Below are 18,864 nucleotides of genomic sequence, written 5' to 3'. Positions count from 1 at the left end.
AGGTGGAGAAAGCTAAGAAGGAGTTTTCCTGCAATAGTTCTTTCTTCAGATGTTACAGAAGTGAATACATGTAACAAAATAGCAATAGAAAAATCTCTTCTATACTTTCGTTGTCTCTTTGCTTGTCCTCCAACAGTGCAAAGTCTCTTACTAGCAGTTCTGTTAAGCCTGGATAGGATGATGTGGATGATAGGGATGATATTGCTAAAGGAGGCAAGCTATGAGGATATTGGGATTAAAACCTTTAGTGATACCTTCAGGGATGGGATAACAAGGGGATGTGTTGCTGGATTATTCATGTGTCATGGGAAGAGCTATGTCAGTCCTGAAACATGGGAATGTATTCCCTTTCAGAACTGGAACAGATCCTGTGATACTTAAAGGATAATTCTTATGTGAGTGCTAGTGTATCTGGAATGTTTAATCTTTGACACTTGTTAGTGGAAATAAATTTGATTTTGTCTCATGAGTTTCTAGCATGTTTTACTTAAATATTTGAGGATTGATTTCTTCAGGTGTATCAAAACCAACCCCAGCACCACTTAAAGGAAGAGTGTTTATTGATGCTAAAGAAGTATTGAAGCTGTTTGTAGTAATCCTAGTGTACGCCAACTTAAAATACTGTACATGATCTGCAAAAATATTTGAAGTGTTAACTTACTTCATCAGATATGCCAGTTTACCAAATAACCAAGTCTTTTGTAGTGATTAATTTGTGAACCTTGAACTTCAAAACTACATAAAGCCTTTTGAGAATACTACATTCGTGCAAGTTAGGTATGGGTAGATTGTTCAGGGGGTTTGGGTGCTTTGTCTGAGAAACTGACACTTGAGCCTTCATGTTGTTAGATGATAGAATTGACTTAGAATAAAGAGGACACCTTAATGGTGGGAAAAGCTTCAAATGGAGTTTGTACTTTCTTAAACATCTGTTTAATATATTAATCCAGAGAAACTTGAGCTTTAGTTTTCTTTTTATGCACAAAATTTATAAGCTTAATTTCCATACTCTCTATTTTCTTTTCTTTGTATAAGCAACCTAAATTTCGTTAACTCTTTCCCATGGTTATCTTTCCAGGAGTTAAGGTATGCTAGATGCTAATAAGATACACTGTTTATTAGACCAGTTGTTGCTTTATTGGAAGAATGTATGACTTCTACTTTGTCATCCAGGCACTGAAGAGCAATTCGATATTTTCCTTGAAAAGACATAAAGGGAGCGAGTTTGATTTCAAGTATATCTTGGAGCAGTGGACAAAAAAGTGTAGTTCTGGCCCTAATATTGTGTTAGGTGAGTATTTTCTTTTTGTCCAGTTGTGATTATGTCTTCATGGTGACTGACCATAGAATCATAGAATGATTAGGGTTGGAAGGGACCTTCAAAGGTCATCTAGTCCAACCCCCCTGCAAGGAGCAGGGACATCCCTGACTAGATCAGGTTGCTCAGAGCCTCATCCAGCCTGGCCCTGAATGTTTCCAGGGATGGGACATCCACCACCTCTCTGGGCAACCTGTTCCAGTGTTCTACAACTCGCATTGTAAAAAACTTTTTCCTAATATCCAATCTGAATCAACCTCCCTCTATTTTAAAACCATTACCTCTCGTCCTATCACAGCAGGCCCTATTGAACAGCCTCTCCCCATCTTTCTTGTAGGGCCCCCTTGAGGTACTGAAAGACTGCTATCAGGTCTCCGCGGAGCCTCCTCTTCTCCAGGCTGAACAGCCCCAGTTCTCTCAGCCTGTCGTCATAGGAGAGTTGCTCCAGCCCTCTTATCATCTTCATGGCCCTCCCCTGGACCTCTCCAACTGGTCCATGTCCTTCTTGTGTTGGGGGTTCCAGAACCAGACACAGTACTCCAGGTGGGGTCTCACCAGGGCAGAGTAGAGGGGGAGAATCACCTCCCTCGACCTGCTGGCCATGCTCCTCTTGATGCAGCCCAGGATGCGGTTGGCCTTCTGGACCGCAAGGGAGCATTGCCTGCTCATGTTGAGCTTCTCATCCACCAGCACTCCCAAGTCCTCCTCCTCAGGGCTGCTCTCAATCCATTCCCCGCCCAGCCTGTATTTGTGCCTGGGATTGCCATGACCCAGGTGCAGGACCTTGCACTTGGCCTGGTTGAACTTCATGAGGTTGGCACGGGCCCACCTCTCCAGCCTGTCAAGGTCCCTCTGGATGGCATCCCTCCCTTCCAGCGTGTCGACGGCACCATGCAACTTGGTGTCGTCGGCGAACTTGCTGAGGGTGCACTCTATCCCACTGTCCATGTCGCCGACAAAGATGTTGAATAGGGCCGGGCCCAACACCTGACGGACGCCACTCGTGACCGGTCTCCTCTTGGACATTGAGCCGTTGACCACCACTCTCTGAGTTCGGCCATCCAGCCAACTCCTTGTCCACCGAGTGGTCTGTCCATAGTGATGTTCTACACTAAATAGTTATACTAGGTTATCTAATTGCTTTCACGGGGTTATCCATGTACTTATTAATGTTACAGCTAGTCATCTTTCTTTTGTTGTTATTGTTCCTGAGTGGCAGGGTTAACTGCTGCAAAGGAAAACCTTATTTATTAGAGGAAACGTAAAGGAGGGGTTTTCATGCATTGGTTAAAAGAACTGCTAGTACTTTCAGATGGTTTCCATGATTTCACAATTATATCCTACTAAAGAGAATACTTTCAGTTTGGAATAATTTAGAAGCTCCAAAGACTTACTGTAATCATTTCCCATGTGTTCTGGTAGAATTTTATTTTTCAAGTTGCAGTAGCGAAGACTCTTACCCAATTTCAGACTTTTTTTTTCCATTTTTGTACATTAAAAGTAAGAAAACTGACTTAATTGGGTCTGATTTGTAGGTTCATACAAAGGTGTTAGCATTCCTGCATTGCTTCAAATGTTTTCTATCTTACTCTTGTGAAGTAGTTGGCTGTGGGCACTTCTCTGTATTCTGTGATACTGATAGGAGATACATAATGGGGCTAGATTATTAGATCCTAACATGAAACACTGTTTCTGCCATGTGCTTATGAAGTGTTTTGACTGAAGAAATATCATGTATGTAAGTGTAAGCCTTAAAGAGGTGTAAGCCTTAAAGAGCTGTAAGCCTCTGGGAAAAGACCTTTTTCTTAATTCTTAAGTCACTGGATGGGGAGAAGAAAGTAACGGCTGATAATGTGATTTAATACTTCATGTGCTTGAAGTATTACAGTTATCTTATGTGTGTGCATAAAACCTGTGCTTAGTTTTAACAGATGACTGCATGCAATCTTTGGGAATTACAGATGCAACTTGCGTGATACACTTCAGTTTACCCTCTCCGAGAATCTTTGGTCAGCGTCTACACAGCATGTCTGACAACTTCTGTAATGTCATAAAGGTTTGGGTAAAACTTTCATGAATTAATATTACATTTGATTATTAAGTGATGGATACATAAAAGCTTTTTTTTTAAAAAATACTTTCTTTAGGATTCTTCTGTAGACAAGGAATATACGAAGGCAAAGTCGGTCGTTCTGCTAACAGAACACAGTGCATGTCATGCACTTGGGATCCTGCACTATTTGCAGCGCGCAGAAGCTGAAGTTCCACCAGAACTGCATTATTTTACTGACAAGATGTTAGAAGCTGAAGAAGATAAGAAAATGTCAAGGCCACTGTGTGCCTATCTTAAAACATTTGGGATTTGCAAGTAAGGAAATAGCAAGTTTTCTTAACACCCATACTGATGCAGGAAGGCATTGTATGCTCTGAATTATGACTGCTTCTACTTCCTTGATGAGTTTTCTTGTTGATACTTTTATTTGAACCAGATTTTGCTCATGATTTTTTTTTTTTTTTCCTCTTCACGGTTGCATTTGTTTCACTCTTAGGTACTTTTATGAAAACAAAAATATTAGCATTTTTGTGGAGACAATCATATGTAGTCTGACATAGTGGCGTAGTTCATTGTAACTCCTGCCTAGATGTACTTGAGGGACTTTAAGCCATTGCTTTGAGTATTTTACCAATAATTGCACAAGGTTTGTGCCTTACTCTCTCCCCTGTTATCATCTGTCTCCAGAATGGCTAAGTAGATGATGACTTCTCAGAGCTCTGTGTAACTGGGTTCTAGGTAGTGACTGAAGGAGGAAACTGAAGTGTTCTTAGGTGTGACTTTTAGTGTAGATAACTGTTGTTGCAAGTAAACAAAAAGTTCAATTTTAGTGTTTATTTTATTCTGAAGCAAGTTTTCTGGTGTATTTTGTTCTGTTTTATGAACTTTTCCACCAAGAGCTTTTTGGCCATTTCTGTCTAACCCCCAAAGTGCTGTTTCAGACAGAAATTGAATATTGAGGGCTGATGAAGTCTGTGTTTAAAGCTATTGTAGGTCACATCAAAATAGTTTACAACTGAAAACAAAGGGCTTTTTTATAAAATATTTTTTTTGATATGTAGGAATAGAACAATGTGTCCAGACCGTCATCAAATGAACTTACAAGTAGATATGACCCATAATATGCCGGATAAAATTGTACGAACGCCTGGATGTGTGACAGTAAGTTGTTATTATTTACCTTGGTTCTGGGTACCGAGAAGACAGATCTTAAATAGCTACTTAAGGTATTACTTTTTTTTTTCTTATTACGTTAATATTGCTATATCATGTAAACTATTATCTTTTGGATAATTGTTGTTTGTTTGCTTTTTTCTTCTCTCCCTTGCATAAATAAGTGTGCCAGATTTTCCCTTAATCTTTAGTTTCAATTGAAATTGTTTTGCAGATGATTTTGAGTTTACCTCGGATCTTTTTCTGTGTTGAAGGTTCCCATTCTATGGGAAGAGGGCGTATTTTCTGTTTATTACTTCCTCTATAAATTGAGACCATACACCAAAATTAACAAAGGTTAAAGTTCATATAAACTTCAATTGTATTTATTGTAGAGGAAACAAATTAATCTTTTGGAGTGAAGAGAAGTGGAAGATGGATGTTTTGTCGGAAGTGAGGATTTTTTCTTTGCTGACACGTTCATGTGAACTTGGTGAAAAATGAGCATATTCTAGCCCTATCATTTGAAACTAATTTTCATTGCCCTGATAGAACAGTTATTTTTCTACTAAAGTGTCACTGCTTTTTGAAAACACTTTTGATGCAGAGTGCTGTTCTATTGGACCTATTTTTTAATAGTTTCATGGTCATGAAACCTTTCATGGTTTTTGGGTTGACTTTGCTATGGTGGTTCTTCACATCCTACTAAGAGGTTGTATCTCCAGCTCCCTTCACCTGGTTTTTCAGTCCTTTCTATACTGGAGTGTCTTCCTGTACAGCAGTATTGTGCCGTCTTTCTTGACTCCTTTTTGGATGATGGTTGCTGAGGGCAAGTGTGTGGACATTGGTACTTCCTTCCAAAGTTATCACTTAGATCTAAGAAGTGCTGGATGCCTTCCATTTGGATGAGCTGCTTCCACCTTCTTTCTGTCTTATTTAGGTACCTTCAGGTCATGCAGTTAGTGTTATCAATTCCCAAAAGGCATAGGTTTTGAGAATATAAAATAAGGAGAACTGGTTAGATTCTTTAGTATCATTCTGTTTCTGCATAATAAATAGGCTTTTGTTGGTAGATACAAGTTCAAACTCTTTGACAACCTACGTGTATCTGATTTTAGTGTCTGAGACCAGGACAGATTTGATGAGAGTCCTGTTAAAAACTTGTACTCACCTGTGGTGCACTCAAGGCAGCAGTTGTGGTCTCATCCATTTCCTTGTCTACTTTTGCTTCTCCTGACTGCAGAGCCTGGGTGTCTGTCTTACAAATCAGTGATCACTTTGATAAGTACTGCCTTTCTTTTTTGTTCAGGAACCCAGTATAATGTTTCCTTTCTTTGAGTCCCAAGTAGCATTGTGCTTTTTTAGGATCTTTATTAAGGGGAAACTGGCTTTCTGGTCCTCTTACTATTGTGTCTGGCCTCATACACCCAGCTGTATCTCAGTATTTCTGCCTGGCATGACCCTTATAACGAAGTGCACCCAGCATTTTATGCATTGATGTTGATGTTGGTATATTCCTAGTCTTTCATTTAAGTAGCTTTAGTGCAAAAATAGTGAAGACCTCATGATCCCCTAGTCAGTTAAGTATGAATTCATAATCTTTTAAGTAATAGAATAATAACTTAAAATCTTCTGAAATGTGTGTATGCAGCAGCATCTCTGTCACCTGGTCTGGAAAGAGGTGATCTTGAATATTAATTAAATGTAATTAACTTAAGAAATTATCCAGTCCTCCTTTTTTTCTAATGTGTTTTATGCTTTCAGATACTGCCTCTCCACATAGTAAATGCAACCAACTACTTTGGTCGAATAGTAGATAAACAAAAGGACCAATATACAATTCTTGCTGAAGAAATTAATGAGTATTTTAAGAAACCTAGTAATAAAATTTATGTTAAAAATGTGGAGAAGCTGGCATTTTATGGATTATGTGAGCAAACACTTTTTCACAGGTAAAAATGCCTTTTTTTTTTTTTTTTTAAATTATTGATTTGCACTCTTTTGTATGAAGTAACTTAAACCTTTCACTGTTCAGTTAAAGTCAACCCACTCCCAAAACCAGGAAAAAATAAATCACTGCTATACAAATCATCATGTAAAAAGCTATCATGTACTCTTTAAGTTACCAAATGGAAAACAGAATGACTACCTATGTGCGCACACGCGGTTATTTTGCTATGACAATATCAGTTTTTAAATGAGAGTAGATTAAAAAACTTTTTACAACTGACTTATATGAATAATAATTCTGTGTTTCCTCTTCTATGTATGAAGGGTTCAGGTGATAGAGATTTCTCCAAAAGAGAAGGAAAATTTGTTCTTTAACGTCAAAATTAAATACATAGATGAAGGCAGAACAAGTCAAGTTCAGAGCTATCAGCTGCTTCACTTACCTGCAAGGTTTCAGTGTCTGCCACCTCAGGCTGTGGAATTTGTAGTTTGTAGAGTGAAACCCATTGATAATGACACTGAATGGAACCCAAAGGTAATATTTATCAGCTTTTTCATGGTATTTCCTTTAAGTTCTTTAATTTCTGTGTGTTATTTTCTACAAGAAAATGGTTATGATCTGCAAATTTAGTTATTAAATTTCACTGCTTATTAATATTGCCAATAAATATCTGCCATTGGACCAGATTCTAAGAAGTCAATTTACTTGTTTGTTTTCCTACAAAATAATAAAAGTGAAATATATGGGATTTTTCCTTTCTGTGATTTAAATAGCTTCTTGCAGAACAAGTTATTACCGCTTTTGAATCGCGGGGAGTAACAGGAAAGGGGTAGCGTCTGTAAATTGACCTCTGTTTGAGTATTCTTTCATTAAGGAAGCTCCTTCCTTGAAGGCTTAACCTACAGTGAAGTTTGAGTGTTTAACTCAAAACTGTTTTTATTTATTGAATACCTTTTTCATTGTTAAGCTCAGAAGATTGTTTCATTGTAATTTAAGTAACTGGAAGATTATGTTGGTGTACATCTAAAGTGCAGTGAAAATTTGTTTTTTTTTCCTAGGTAACTCATTATATTAATCACAAAATTAAAGGAAAACTACATGAAGCAAAAATAGTACATACCTTGGGAAATATAGCTTGGGTTGACCCGATGGTAGGTATAGAATTGCAGCATTACAAAATACTTGTATCTAAACTCCTTTATAAGAGCACCCATTCTTCTCTTTCCTTCTGTCCATTCCTATTTTAATTTTATTCTGCTTGGTATTCACATAATATTGTTGGGTAACTGTGATGGTGTCTGAGCCCTGGAACAGGTTACTCAGAGGTTATAGAGACTCCATCCTTGGAGGTACTCAGAAGCAATCAGGTCCTGGTCCTGGGCAGCTGACTCTAGGTGACCCTGCTTGAGCAAGGTTGGATGAGATGACCTCCAGAGCTTCCTCCCAACCTTAACCATTCTGTGATAAGTGTATGTGACTATATATAGATGAAATACGTGACTGAGTAAAACTTGAACTTTACATCTGGAGAGCTGAATATGCACCAGTAACAGCACCAAATTAATTATAAATGTCATCCAGACTGTTCCACAAAGTGAATAACAAAAGTATATTTTGTAAGTACTAGTTTTCAGTGTTTTGTCATGTAAAATCATTTCTGTAGTTCGTCACACATTCCTCTGAAAGAATGAAACTTTGATCCTCCAAGGTTATTCACTGATGTCTAAGACCTCTTATATTAGTCTTAAATTATTCTGTTTGTATTTTGAAGTCTTTACTGTCTTTTATGGCTCTTGCAGTAGTTTAGAGTTTTATTCTAAATTTTTCTGCAAATTAGAAAATGCTTCTAAGCACCTTTCTTTACTTTTCTTCATCAGAATAAGAATGGTTGCTTTCATTCTTGCTTTTTTTTTTTAAATTTTACTTACCTCTAGAAGACTTCTTCGTCTTGCAGAGTGTTAATGCATAGCGGTGTGAGTTGGTTTGTGGTTTTTTTTTTTTTTTCATAAACTGAATTTCTTTCTATCAGCATTCAAAGGAGGACCTGTAACCATCTATTTGATATAAAGATTGTGGTTCTGACTTTTCAGATACTAAGATTTTTTTTTTTTTGTCTTCTAATTGTAGTAATCTCTGATGTGATTAAATGGCTTTAATTGTCGGTTCTCTGAGTTGACTTTTTAGGTTTTCCTGAAATGAAAATGTTACGGTCAGTGCTGTGTTTGTGGTGTTCTGTCAGTTCCCTGGCCCATAAGAAAGGCGATACTGGCCTGGACCAAGTATTCCTATTGGTAGTGCTGACTTGGAAGGTGGTAGCTAGGGAAAAGTTAGTTGTCATCCATATGATAATGTTTCCTCCGAGTATTCTCCTGTTTTCCCAGAACTTTGCAGGTAGGAGATAGCCTTAGGGCTGTGGTTTACTTGAAAGGAGGTTTTTTTTTCCAAAGGTGGGAGTCTATTCTGGCAGTTACATCAAAGGACAAAAAAAAAAAATCAAGTACCTTTTAAGCCTCTACTAATGGCATGAGCAAGCGAGTTGCAATTTTATTATATCTTCTAAGAAATAACTTTGTGAGCAAAGAGTTCTGTGAAGAATTGTTATCGAAGGTAGCTCACAAGGGGAGGGATTTCTTTTTTTTTTTTTTTTTTTTTTAATGATCTGGACAAGTTCATCAGAAGGGCTTCCATATATCTCAGGATCATGATGTGCCTCTTGTGGCTGCTTCCTCTTGCTAAAGAGTACAGTAAGTTATTCCTGTGCTTTGGAATGTATTGTGCTTTGTTTTCCACCTGACCATTCAGTCAGCTGAAAAATAATCTGGAAGTAATTCTCTTTTGTAGCTTCCTGTCCCATGAGGCGTATCTCCACCTTTCTCTGGCTTCTGTGCTTCTGGTTTTGTTTAGGGGCTTTCTTACTGTGCTCTGCCAGCAGTTTTATTGTTATTTGGGTCTAGAAGTTATTTTAACTGTGTGGTAAGTATTTTGGCTGTAATTTGTGTAATCAGGGCTAGGATGGTTTGCTTCATTGCCATGTTGGTGCTGTTAGATGGGACTAGGTACTAGTTACTTGAGCTGTTATCACTGTGAAAAGATGGCCATACTTTGAAAACAATTAAACGTGAGTAGACTCCTGTTTGAAAATCAGAGAAAACAAATTACTTACAGGTGTAAGTAAATGGGAGTATGTTTAAAGCTTTACTTAAAGAGCAGCTTGGAGTTGCAGAGAGACTGCATTTATGAACTATGGTTTCCATTTGGTGTGGTTTGTAATTCAAGGTCCGGGTTACCAGGCTTTCAGATTTGAAGGTGTCTGTCAATGAATACAACGTTCGATCTCTGATTTTGTCTACGGGTCTGGGAACTGACAATCCAGAACATGTAACACAACTTCGGAAGTTGTGGGGACACATGGAAGAATTGGATCATGCAAAGAACGTGGAGCCTTTGTAAGTGCTTACAGATTTTTTTTTTTTTTTTCCAGCATATACTTTACTGGGAAAAATATTATATTATTTAACTGGATATCTTCTTGACTAACATTACTAAATGTGATTTTTCATTTAAACACAGAGACAATGGTGTTTGTGATATGTCTGCTTTCCTTTATTCTTTAGCCACGTAAACATCGTGGAAATAAAAATATAAATTCTAGAAAATGTTAAACTAGTATTTTATACAGATTGTTAAGTTTATCATAAAAATACAGAGTCTGAATTCAAATTCTATTATCTTTTAATGTGATCAGTGGTGTTTTTCAATGTTTACTAGTCAGAGCATATTGTTTGTACAACTACAGAGTTCAAGCTGGAAAATTTAAACTGTTTACTTGAAAAGGATTAGGGCCATAAACTTACTGAGTATGGCTACATGATGGTTTTTGCAGTGACAGCACTATACCATTTTTTTTCTTTGCCTTGTAAACTTCTAGAATTGAGTAAATAGTGTATGTGGTGAAAGGACACATCTCACTGTGGTCTGTCCTGGATCCTAGGGCCCTTGATTTAAAATGCTTGTGAGCAAGACTTCTGTAGCTTTTTTGTTCTGGCCTTTGTGTGGCACTTGGTTCAGGAGTTTCTCCAAACTTAACTCTTCAGTTTGCAGAGCCATCATTGAAAATACAAATTAAATGCTTTTGTCTGACCAACCAAGTTTTGTTAATATTTACAAGGAAGAGAAATTGCAAATGTTTTCTTTCAGAGAGTAAATATTGCTCCATAAACAAAAAAGTCCTTGGAGTACTGGCATGGGAACTGTATGTTATCTCAGGACTGGGCAGGTTAGTTAAGGCTGCTGTTTCTGTGACTTAGCCAGTCAGCAAGATGAGGAAGCCTGACCCCCTCCATAGTCCATTTCCATCTCACATTAAGGTTCCTGCATTTCTATCTAAAACTGTACTGGAGTTTAATCTTAACTAAAGGATTTGTTTTTTCCTGTATTTTGTTGAACCTTGAAAATCAGTATTTGAGAACAGTGTTTGCACTGTTGATGCTTAGAAGACTCTTTAGGTTTTATTCCTTACAGAGGAGACTCGGGCTCTGAGGTTTCTGCTACCTTAAGCACAGTCTTTTTGATTTTTTTTTTTTTTTTTTTTCTGTGCCATGCTGTTGCTGAACGAGAAAGATGGGTAACCTCTTAATAGTCACCAGAGCGTGTAATGCCAGAGACCAGACAATTTTGTAGTGGTGCTATGTGCAACAGTTCCATCTCAAATATCTGTAATGCAACTGCTTGGATTACTTTTTGCAGATTCACTAAGCCTGATAGTACTGTTGAAACATTCAGAAGTGACTGCAGTCTTCAGTATGGTAGTAGTTGAATAAAGGGGACTCAAAGAGCTCCTGTAAGGTGAAGTTGACAGAGTAACTTCATTTGTGTTTTGGCAGGAATATTTTCTCCCTGTTGCAGAATACGCATAGTTACATATTGGTTATGCAGATTTCGCGTAATGCTTCATTGCAGATTTATGTTATAAAAGAGATGTATACTACTTAGTATATAGCAGATCACTTTGCCCCTTAACCTGTGTTAGGTGTTTGGAGGTAATGGAAGAAAGTATTTTTCATTTCGACAGATGACTCTGTTTCAAAACTTAGGCACTGCTGTGTTCTTCTCAGTAACATTTTGATGGAGACTTCCTAGGCTATTGCAGAACAGAGGGTCATGATGCCAATCTCTGAGCTCTCAAGTAGATTGACTCCATTGCAGTGTTTCCTGAATCTTGAGTCCAGCTAGTGAAGCCCTTAGCTGTACAGCTGGAAAATCAGAGGTCTCTTACTAATAAGTTAAGAACTCGAAGTATTCTGAAATTTTTACTTTTTCCAAGTCGGAATGAAATAAGAGCAAGAAGCCCTCAGACTTACTGGAATTCTTTGTGAAAGGGAATATTTTTTTTCTATCTAAGTCTATCACACACAATAATGCCAATAGATCTGTTGTTGTTTAAAATTTTTTTTAATGATTCAAAGGAAATGCTGCTACTGTTGGAATTTTAAGTGTTCTCCTAATTTGGAATTCTGTATAAATGCTTTTTACTGAGTTACTGAAGTTCAGCAGCCCTGTGGTGAGATTTGCAGTTTGCTAGAAGTGCTTTTTACTGTATTTTTTGTATATATTAGAATTAAAAACTTAATTTCAGAAGGATTTCCAACTATGACAAGGAATCTTTCCAGTATTAAGCATATTAAAACCCTTTCTTTTAAAAATAATCTTTTTCTGTGTTCAGAAGCATAAGGAAGGATACAGCTGGTCCAGAGAATGCATCCAATCCACAGAATATGTCAATACAGAAAAATTCTACTGAAAACTGTGATTCTTCTAAACCTACTTTTGGGAATCATCCATGTGGTAAACCTTTTCATAATTTTAAAACTTTAAAGTTAGGTGCTTAAGTGTCAACCGAAAAAGTCATGTTACCAAATGCAGACTTGTCTGAGTATACAGACCAGCACTGTGTAGCTAATGTTTTCGTTAAGGCACAAATACCTTATAGTTAGCAGCCTGGAGATGCTGTGAGAGTAAGCCATGTTAATATAGCTGTGTTACTATTTGGGAAATACTCTGTCTTTAAGAGACTCAGAATTGTTTGGCTCTGAATGGAATATCTGAGCAGGAATCTCTCCTGTAGAGCAGATGAGCATTTTGCTGTCAAAGGCCAGAGAGTTTGAGGAGGTAGAAATACGGGATGAATGACGTCCCTGTTCTCTGGGAGGTTTAATTCTTTTTTTCCCTGAGGTTCAAGGTGGTAGAAAGTGTTTGTTTTTTCTTTTTAATGCTTAAATTCACACTGCTCTATTCAGTCAGTAGAGGCTTAAACGCACGTAGCTTTGTCAGTCATAAAAGGGGAACAGAGGATGATCTGGCAGCAGTTGCCATGCGAGTTTGGGTAATGAAAGCTGAGTTGACTACAAAGTTGCAGCAGACAAAAGTCAGATAAGATCCTGGAGTACTTATGATGGAAGGCTTTTTTCCTGGTGTAGTAGAGGGACTGTAATGTCATGTTTCATTCCTGAAACTCTCAAGTCAATTTCTTAAAATTACATGTTTCAGGTTTCAGATAAATAGTGTCTTGAAACTGGGAAAACCTTTACCTGACGTGGAAAACTGTGCATTTTTAGTGGTTTTTAGAATTTTCTTACACTGACTATAATATTCTTTTTAGTTAAAATTTTCAGTTGAATTATAACTTTATTAAATCTTTCCAAATAGGAAAAACTGAATATAAATGCCAAATAAAGTCTTTCAGTAGTGATTTCATTGCTAGCAAGTTATATTTATGATGGTACTGGGGTATTCTGGAAGTATCTGGTTTCTATAGTATAGATAAATATAAAATACCTTTCTGGATTTCTTATTTTTAGATGATGTAGCCCAGACTAAGGAAGCAGAGGACACTACCCTGCATCAGCGTAAAAGGTACAAAAATTCAGTTACTTGTTTCCATGCTTGCTTTCTTACGTGAACTGTCAAACAAGACAATCGTCCTTACTGAGATTCTGTTTTCTGAGCAAATAGGTGTAATATAGGTAGAAGTATTCTGCTGAGCTGGGCAGATCACTGTTGCTGTTAGATATATGTGTATACACAAACATCATCTGGTGAATCCCTTTAGTAATTTAAATTACTCCCTTGCTTGCTCCTGGAAGCTGACTTTATCTGTTGAAATGACATGATCTTTGATTAGACACCATAGTACTAGGAAGTGAATGAAAGTAAACACTTTTTCAGCCCAGTCCGTGGGTATAAATACTCACACTCGTCTGGATTATTTTTTAACCAAAGACTGTCCTATTTGAGATCTAAATTGTAACTCCTACCCTTCTGTCTCTGCATATTGGTATTTAATGAGATGATGCAGTTTTTATGTCTCTCCTCTTAATGTAATTCTGTTCTTAAAAAAAAAAAAAAACAAACAAAAAAAAACCCAACTGATTTTATTTTGAAACTGTATCTGCAACATAAAAGTATGACCCATTTACTTTTATTTCTTTTTTTTTATTGTTTTTTGCTTGTTTGTTTGAAAGTGGATCCATTATCCTTATTCCTTTGTGGATAGGACAATTTCCATTGATAAATAATTTGAGAAGCACACAGTAGAAATTAATGCTAAATTTGTTTGTGGTTATGAGTATGCTGAAGGACATCTTAGGGTGTAGTTTGTGGGGAAAGTCAACAGATAGCGGATCGTGAGAAGTTTTTAAATTTCTTACACACTTTGGGACTAGGCAGTGCTTTCCTTTGATGTGGCTTGCTCTTTTTCTTCTAACTGTTAGTGTTAGTTACGGGTGACTAACATTTTCTTGTGCAAGTAGGACAAGTATTTTGTATTTTAGCTGATTGGAAAAGTTCTTTGTAGGGTGATTGAAGCCACATGCATCTCCTTCTGCAGCTTGACTAGCACAGTTTAAGATCATCTGCACTATGTAATAGATGTTGAGGTATGGCTTAGCAGTTAAATGAAGGCAGGTTTGCGTGTGACTGAGGGTATTATAAGGGAAGTAACCTAAATGAATGGATATTGCAGTCTGCTAATAGGTTTTATTTTTCACTGGTTAAAACCTTTCAGCATTTGTGGAAAGTTGGAGACCTAACAGCTGTAGAATAAGCAGTTGAAAACTTTGATGAGAAATGTGTATTTTTGTCTATGGTCAGTTGAGAAGTTTACTTTGTCTTTCAGAGGTTGGTCCTGCTGTTACATTTTCCTTTGCCGTTTCAAGATTAGATTATGATAGCCTCCTTTAGATGAGGCAGTAATTTTGATTCCTTTGGATGTCAAAGTTAATGGAGTGTATCTCCCCACTTGAACTAGGAAATATTACCCTCCAAAGCCTGAGATCATAGTGCTTTTGTAGCAGGCTTGGCTGGCATCCTGTCACGTGCTTTCCTGATGCTACTAGTCAGTGTTAAATTATTATGATTGAGTACACCTATAGATGCTGAAACTCGGTTGGTTGGTTGTAACCTAGTGGGAAAACTCTGGCTGTGTGTGAGATAGCTTGTCTAAAACTCAGTTGTTTTCTGTTTGGGAAAAAGTCCAATTAATCTTTCTTTATTTTAGCTTTTTCCCAGAAATAAAATGGTTTCAAAATGAAGAGACTGTAACAGTGAAGGTAAAAACACCAAGTGTAGCTGACTGTAAATGTGAGTTCTCTAAAGAAAAGGTGGTTTTCAGGTAGGTGAAGAAATTTAAGTATAATAAACACAATGTTTGACTGTTGGCTTGCATTTATTTATTTTTTTTTTTTACACTTTTTTATAATGCAGTGCTTGTTCAGGAGACAAACTTTATTTGGCTGACATGGAGCTGCATCAGTGTATACTGGCAGAAAAGTCTGTGTGTGTGGTTAAGGATAAAGAGGCTGTTATTGTTCTCATGAAAGAGGAAAAAGGAGCATGGTGCAAATTACTGAAGAACAAGGTGAAGTGGAAATTGATTTGAGAATTATTGAATGTTCTGAACATAATCACTGTGTGTTAGTACAGATATTTCAAACAATGTTTTTGTCAACAGAATCCTCGTGTGTCTTTTGACTTTGAACACTGGGAAGATTCTGAAGATAAAAGCCCTTTTCTGGTTGGTAAGGAATAAAAGAGTCTGTTTATAGTGCATAAAATTATTAGCAGCCTAATTTTTGTGTTGGATTTATCTGAAATACTCATCTCAGATATGTGACACTTCACTGGCTTGCTCAAATTCTCTGAAAACAGCTGAGAGGACCTCTGATAGCAAACTGTAGTCAGCAGCGTATTTTTCTATTGGAACAGCACAGACTAAAAGCAGTTTGAAGTAGTTTTTAGTGTTTTGGTCTAGTTTGTAGTCCAAAATGTGGGGTTTTGTTCTTTTGGTTTTTGTCTTAATGCTACTACATATTGTTCTGAAGCTCTTGGGGTTGTTTTTTTTCTTCATAAATGTGACAATGTTAATTACCTCTAGGTCCTAAAAAATTGTCTTGCGCTGCTGCAGTAACTGAAGAATTGGTTGACTCCTCAGAAGACAGTGGAACAGAAAGTGATGAGTAATTTGGAGAGAGATCTTTTCCTCTGCTAAGAATTATGCTTCAAAATAGTGTCTCTTGTGCGAGTATTTCCACTGAAATTGATAAAACTAAGCATACAGGTTGTAGAACTGTCCTTAGTTATAGGAGGAAAATGACAAACAACAGTGCTGAGAATCTGAGGAAGTACTCCATAGGAAAATATTAATGTATGTTTTCCAGAGCCTTCCCTTCAAAATTGTTCACTTTAGTGATGGTATGCACGTATGTACGTGAGCTGTCCAAATGGTAAAATCTAAAAATTAAGCTTGGATTGTGAAGCAGTTGAATTTATTAGTAATTACAGAGCTTCTAGTTTACTTATCTGAGTGAATTTGCTGTGTTAGCAAGTTAGTAATTTTTAAGTTTCACAAATCCTGATGACCTGTCAGTTGTTTCAACCATATCCCTCATATTCATACAGTATCAGTTTGTTGGCAGTTATCACGTTTGTCAGTTCTGATCAAGAAATGATGCCTCAAATCCAATGGCAGTTTTTGTTACTTGATTGGAAGTATGTTGACTTGGTATGAAATACTGTAAATACTGTATAGTGCAGCTCACTGTAGTAACTTCTGTACAGGTTTTGTGGAATGAGCACTGTGATGGTAGATTCAGTATTTGTTTCAGTTTGACATTTTCAGTTTTCATGCTCTTATTTCATTCCTTCTTATTTGTCCAAAACTCTTTTCTCCTTTGCGAATGAGCAATAAAATCTTGCTGGTTAGCCCTAAGGCTTTGCATTTTAATACGCAATCTTTTACTAAATAATTTTTCACTGGTACATTTTTGCACATCCAGAACATCTTGTAATGAAGTAGTAATGTAAAAGATAAAATTAGTCTGGTATATATTTCTTTGCCTCTGTAGATTTTAAAGCACATAGTTTCCCAAACATAACTATATGGTGATTTAGAATAGAGACTTAACAGATCCATTTTATTAAGCATAAATTTTGTTGTATCCTTGACTAGGGACAATATAGTTTCTTGTTGGGGATTATTCTTTCAAGAGACATTGGGATGCCTTTACTTCAAGAATGGGAGGAAGACTGTATTAATACATTTACACTGACAGCTACAGTTTTTCCAGCATTATCAGATAATAAAGCTTCTTTCTTAATATTTAAGAATATTGATGATGCCAGTGGAAAACTGCCATGTGACAGAAACAGTTGTAATGGTTAGTGTACGGTTAAAAAAAATCTGTGCTGTTGGGAACCTGACTACAACTGAGCTTAATTATAACCTTCACCTTAGTACTGGTACTTGCAAAGCTGTAACTGTTGTAAAAGTACTTAAGGAAATTACTAATGTAACTGTATTATAGTCTTGCTCTGTATTGTGATGCAAACAGAAGACTGTCAGATCACCTGAGAAAAAAGAGTGGTGGAGTGGTGTTTGCTCTTCTTTGACTTGTCTGATATCTAAATATAATATAAGGTGATTTTTCTTCTGGTGGATAAATCTAAGGGGTTTAATAGACATAATTTAGCTGTAATTTCACATTGGAAAATAAGACACATTATATGAGGTCCAGGAAAAGCGGGTTTTAGGCATACATTCTTAGCAGCTGTCAAGAGACAGTCCATAAAGAACAGTGTAAAAAATGTAGCAGTACATTCCAAGAGTATTATTTTGGCCCCAGGCAGTTTTTGGTCAGGGTCTTCAGGAGGAAGAGGTTTTCTGTGGACTACTTATTCTTGAATTAGTTCTGTTGCATTTTGGAACCTGTGTCAACTTCTAAGATTTCTCCTGCACTAAGGAATTCAGTAGTCAAATAACATGTGAGTAATTTTTTTGTTTTTTTTTTAATTTTGAATCCATCTCTATTCTGTTTGCTTGAAATCCTGTACCCTCAAGATACAGTGGGAACACATAGCTTGCTTTTCCCATTTTCTTGTAACTTAAGACTTTGCCTATGAACCTCTATCATTGTTTTTGCCCTCACCCTGCAATCAGGTCTCTCTATTTCAGCTTTCAAAATTGTAGTTAGGTAACAATTCCTTGTACACAAGTATTCTATGCCTTTGGTCTTTCCTGAACCTTATAGTTCTGTTTGACGTGGTACTGTAACCAACTAGGGTAGGGGAACAGGAGTTACAGTAGCATCCCTGGGACAAAACACTGTGACAAGTAGGTACTTTATATGTAATGACATAATTACAATTTTGTTTTGTTCTCCCATTACCTTTCTTAGTTGCCTTTAATTGTCTTTTTGCCTTTGTTTCACCCTTATTGCACACAGAGCTGATCTTTTAATGGATCTGACTTTTAGTCACTAAATCTCCTTCAAATTAATCAGAACCTATCATTTTTATATGTACGTTTGGGGTTGCTGTTCATGTAGGTAGATGCAAAATTAAATGTATAGAAACTTAAGTTTTATTTATTTCTTCATAGCTGCAAAATTATAGAAATAGCTTCTTTAGTTGAATTTGCTAGGATAGCAAATAGACTTAGTATGGACTTAGATCTTAAGCCAATTGCTTAATATTCTGTGTTACATTTTTAGGATGAATGCTTAGTTGCTGTTGAAAAGGACGTGTTTTCAGTATAAACAATTTTTCTCAAATTTATCACTTCAAAAAATTGACAAGTGACTTGATAAAATTCCTTTATCCATTTGCACAGAGGGAATATACTAGTAAATAATGTTACCTAGAATCCATAAGTTTCTTGGGGAGGGAAAGTAAAAGCTGCTTACATATATATGCTAATGTAGTGTCTAATTTTTGTGGTTTAGCTACCAAATGAAGGGTTTCTAGGATGATGAAGTTACCTCTGAAAAGTCGCATTCCTGCTGAGGATAACTTCTGTGGCATTTACTCACTGTTCTGTAACTCTAGATTGTGTTGGAG

The 18,864-nt window shown here is 36.8% G+C and overlaps 1 protein-coding gene across 2 annotated transcripts in view; it reads left to right on the top strand.

Annotated features, from left to right (window-relative positions):
• TDRD12 (tudor domain containing 12) overlaps positions 1 to 16,738 on the top strand; it is a 37,248-nt gene extending 20,510 nt beyond the window's left edge. For both annotated transcript variants that reach the window (XM_086758208.1, XM_086758205.1), the window contains 14 exons: positions 1,174 to 1,291; positions 3,241 to 3,374; positions 3,466 to 3,686; positions 4,433 to 4,532; positions 6,288 to 6,475; positions 6,798 to 7,008; positions 7,533 to 7,625; positions 9,751 to 9,920; positions 12,197 to 12,318; positions 13,332 to 13,386; positions 15,029 to 15,142; positions 15,235 to 15,388; positions 15,482 to 15,548; positions 15,905 to 16,738. In XM_086758208.1, coding sequence (XP_086614334.1) covers positions 1,174 to 1,291; positions 3,241 to 3,374; positions 3,466 to 3,686; positions 4,433 to 4,532; positions 6,288 to 6,475; positions 6,798 to 7,008; positions 7,533 to 7,625; positions 9,751 to 9,920; positions 12,197 to 12,318; positions 13,332 to 13,386; positions 15,029 to 15,142; positions 15,235 to 15,388; positions 15,482 to 15,548; positions 15,905 to 15,990 — 1,833 coding nt within the window. In that variant the 3' untranslated portion in view covers positions 15,991 to 16,738. The remainder of the gene's footprint in view (positions 1 to 1,173; positions 1,292 to 3,240; positions 3,375 to 3,465; positions 3,687 to 4,432; positions 4,533 to 6,287; positions 6,476 to 6,797; positions 7,009 to 7,532; positions 7,626 to 9,750; positions 9,921 to 12,196; positions 12,319 to 13,331; positions 13,387 to 15,028; positions 15,143 to 15,234; positions 15,389 to 15,481; positions 15,549 to 15,904) is intronic.
• Positions 16,739 to 18,864: the final 2,126 nt, after the last annotated feature.

The sequence above is a fragment of the Chlamydotis macqueenii genome, chromosome 13 (genome assembly GCF_036417535.1).
Source record: "Chlamydotis macqueenii isolate bChlMac1 chromosome 13, bChlMac1.mat, whole genome shotgun sequence".
In the NCBI taxonomy this organism is placed as follows: domain Eukaryota; kingdom Metazoa; phylum Chordata; class Aves; order Otidiformes; family Otididae; genus Chlamydotis; species Chlamydotis macqueenii.
The sequence above is the reverse complement of the archived record's forward strand: the minus strand, read 5'-3'. Positions and strand labels throughout refer to the sequence as shown.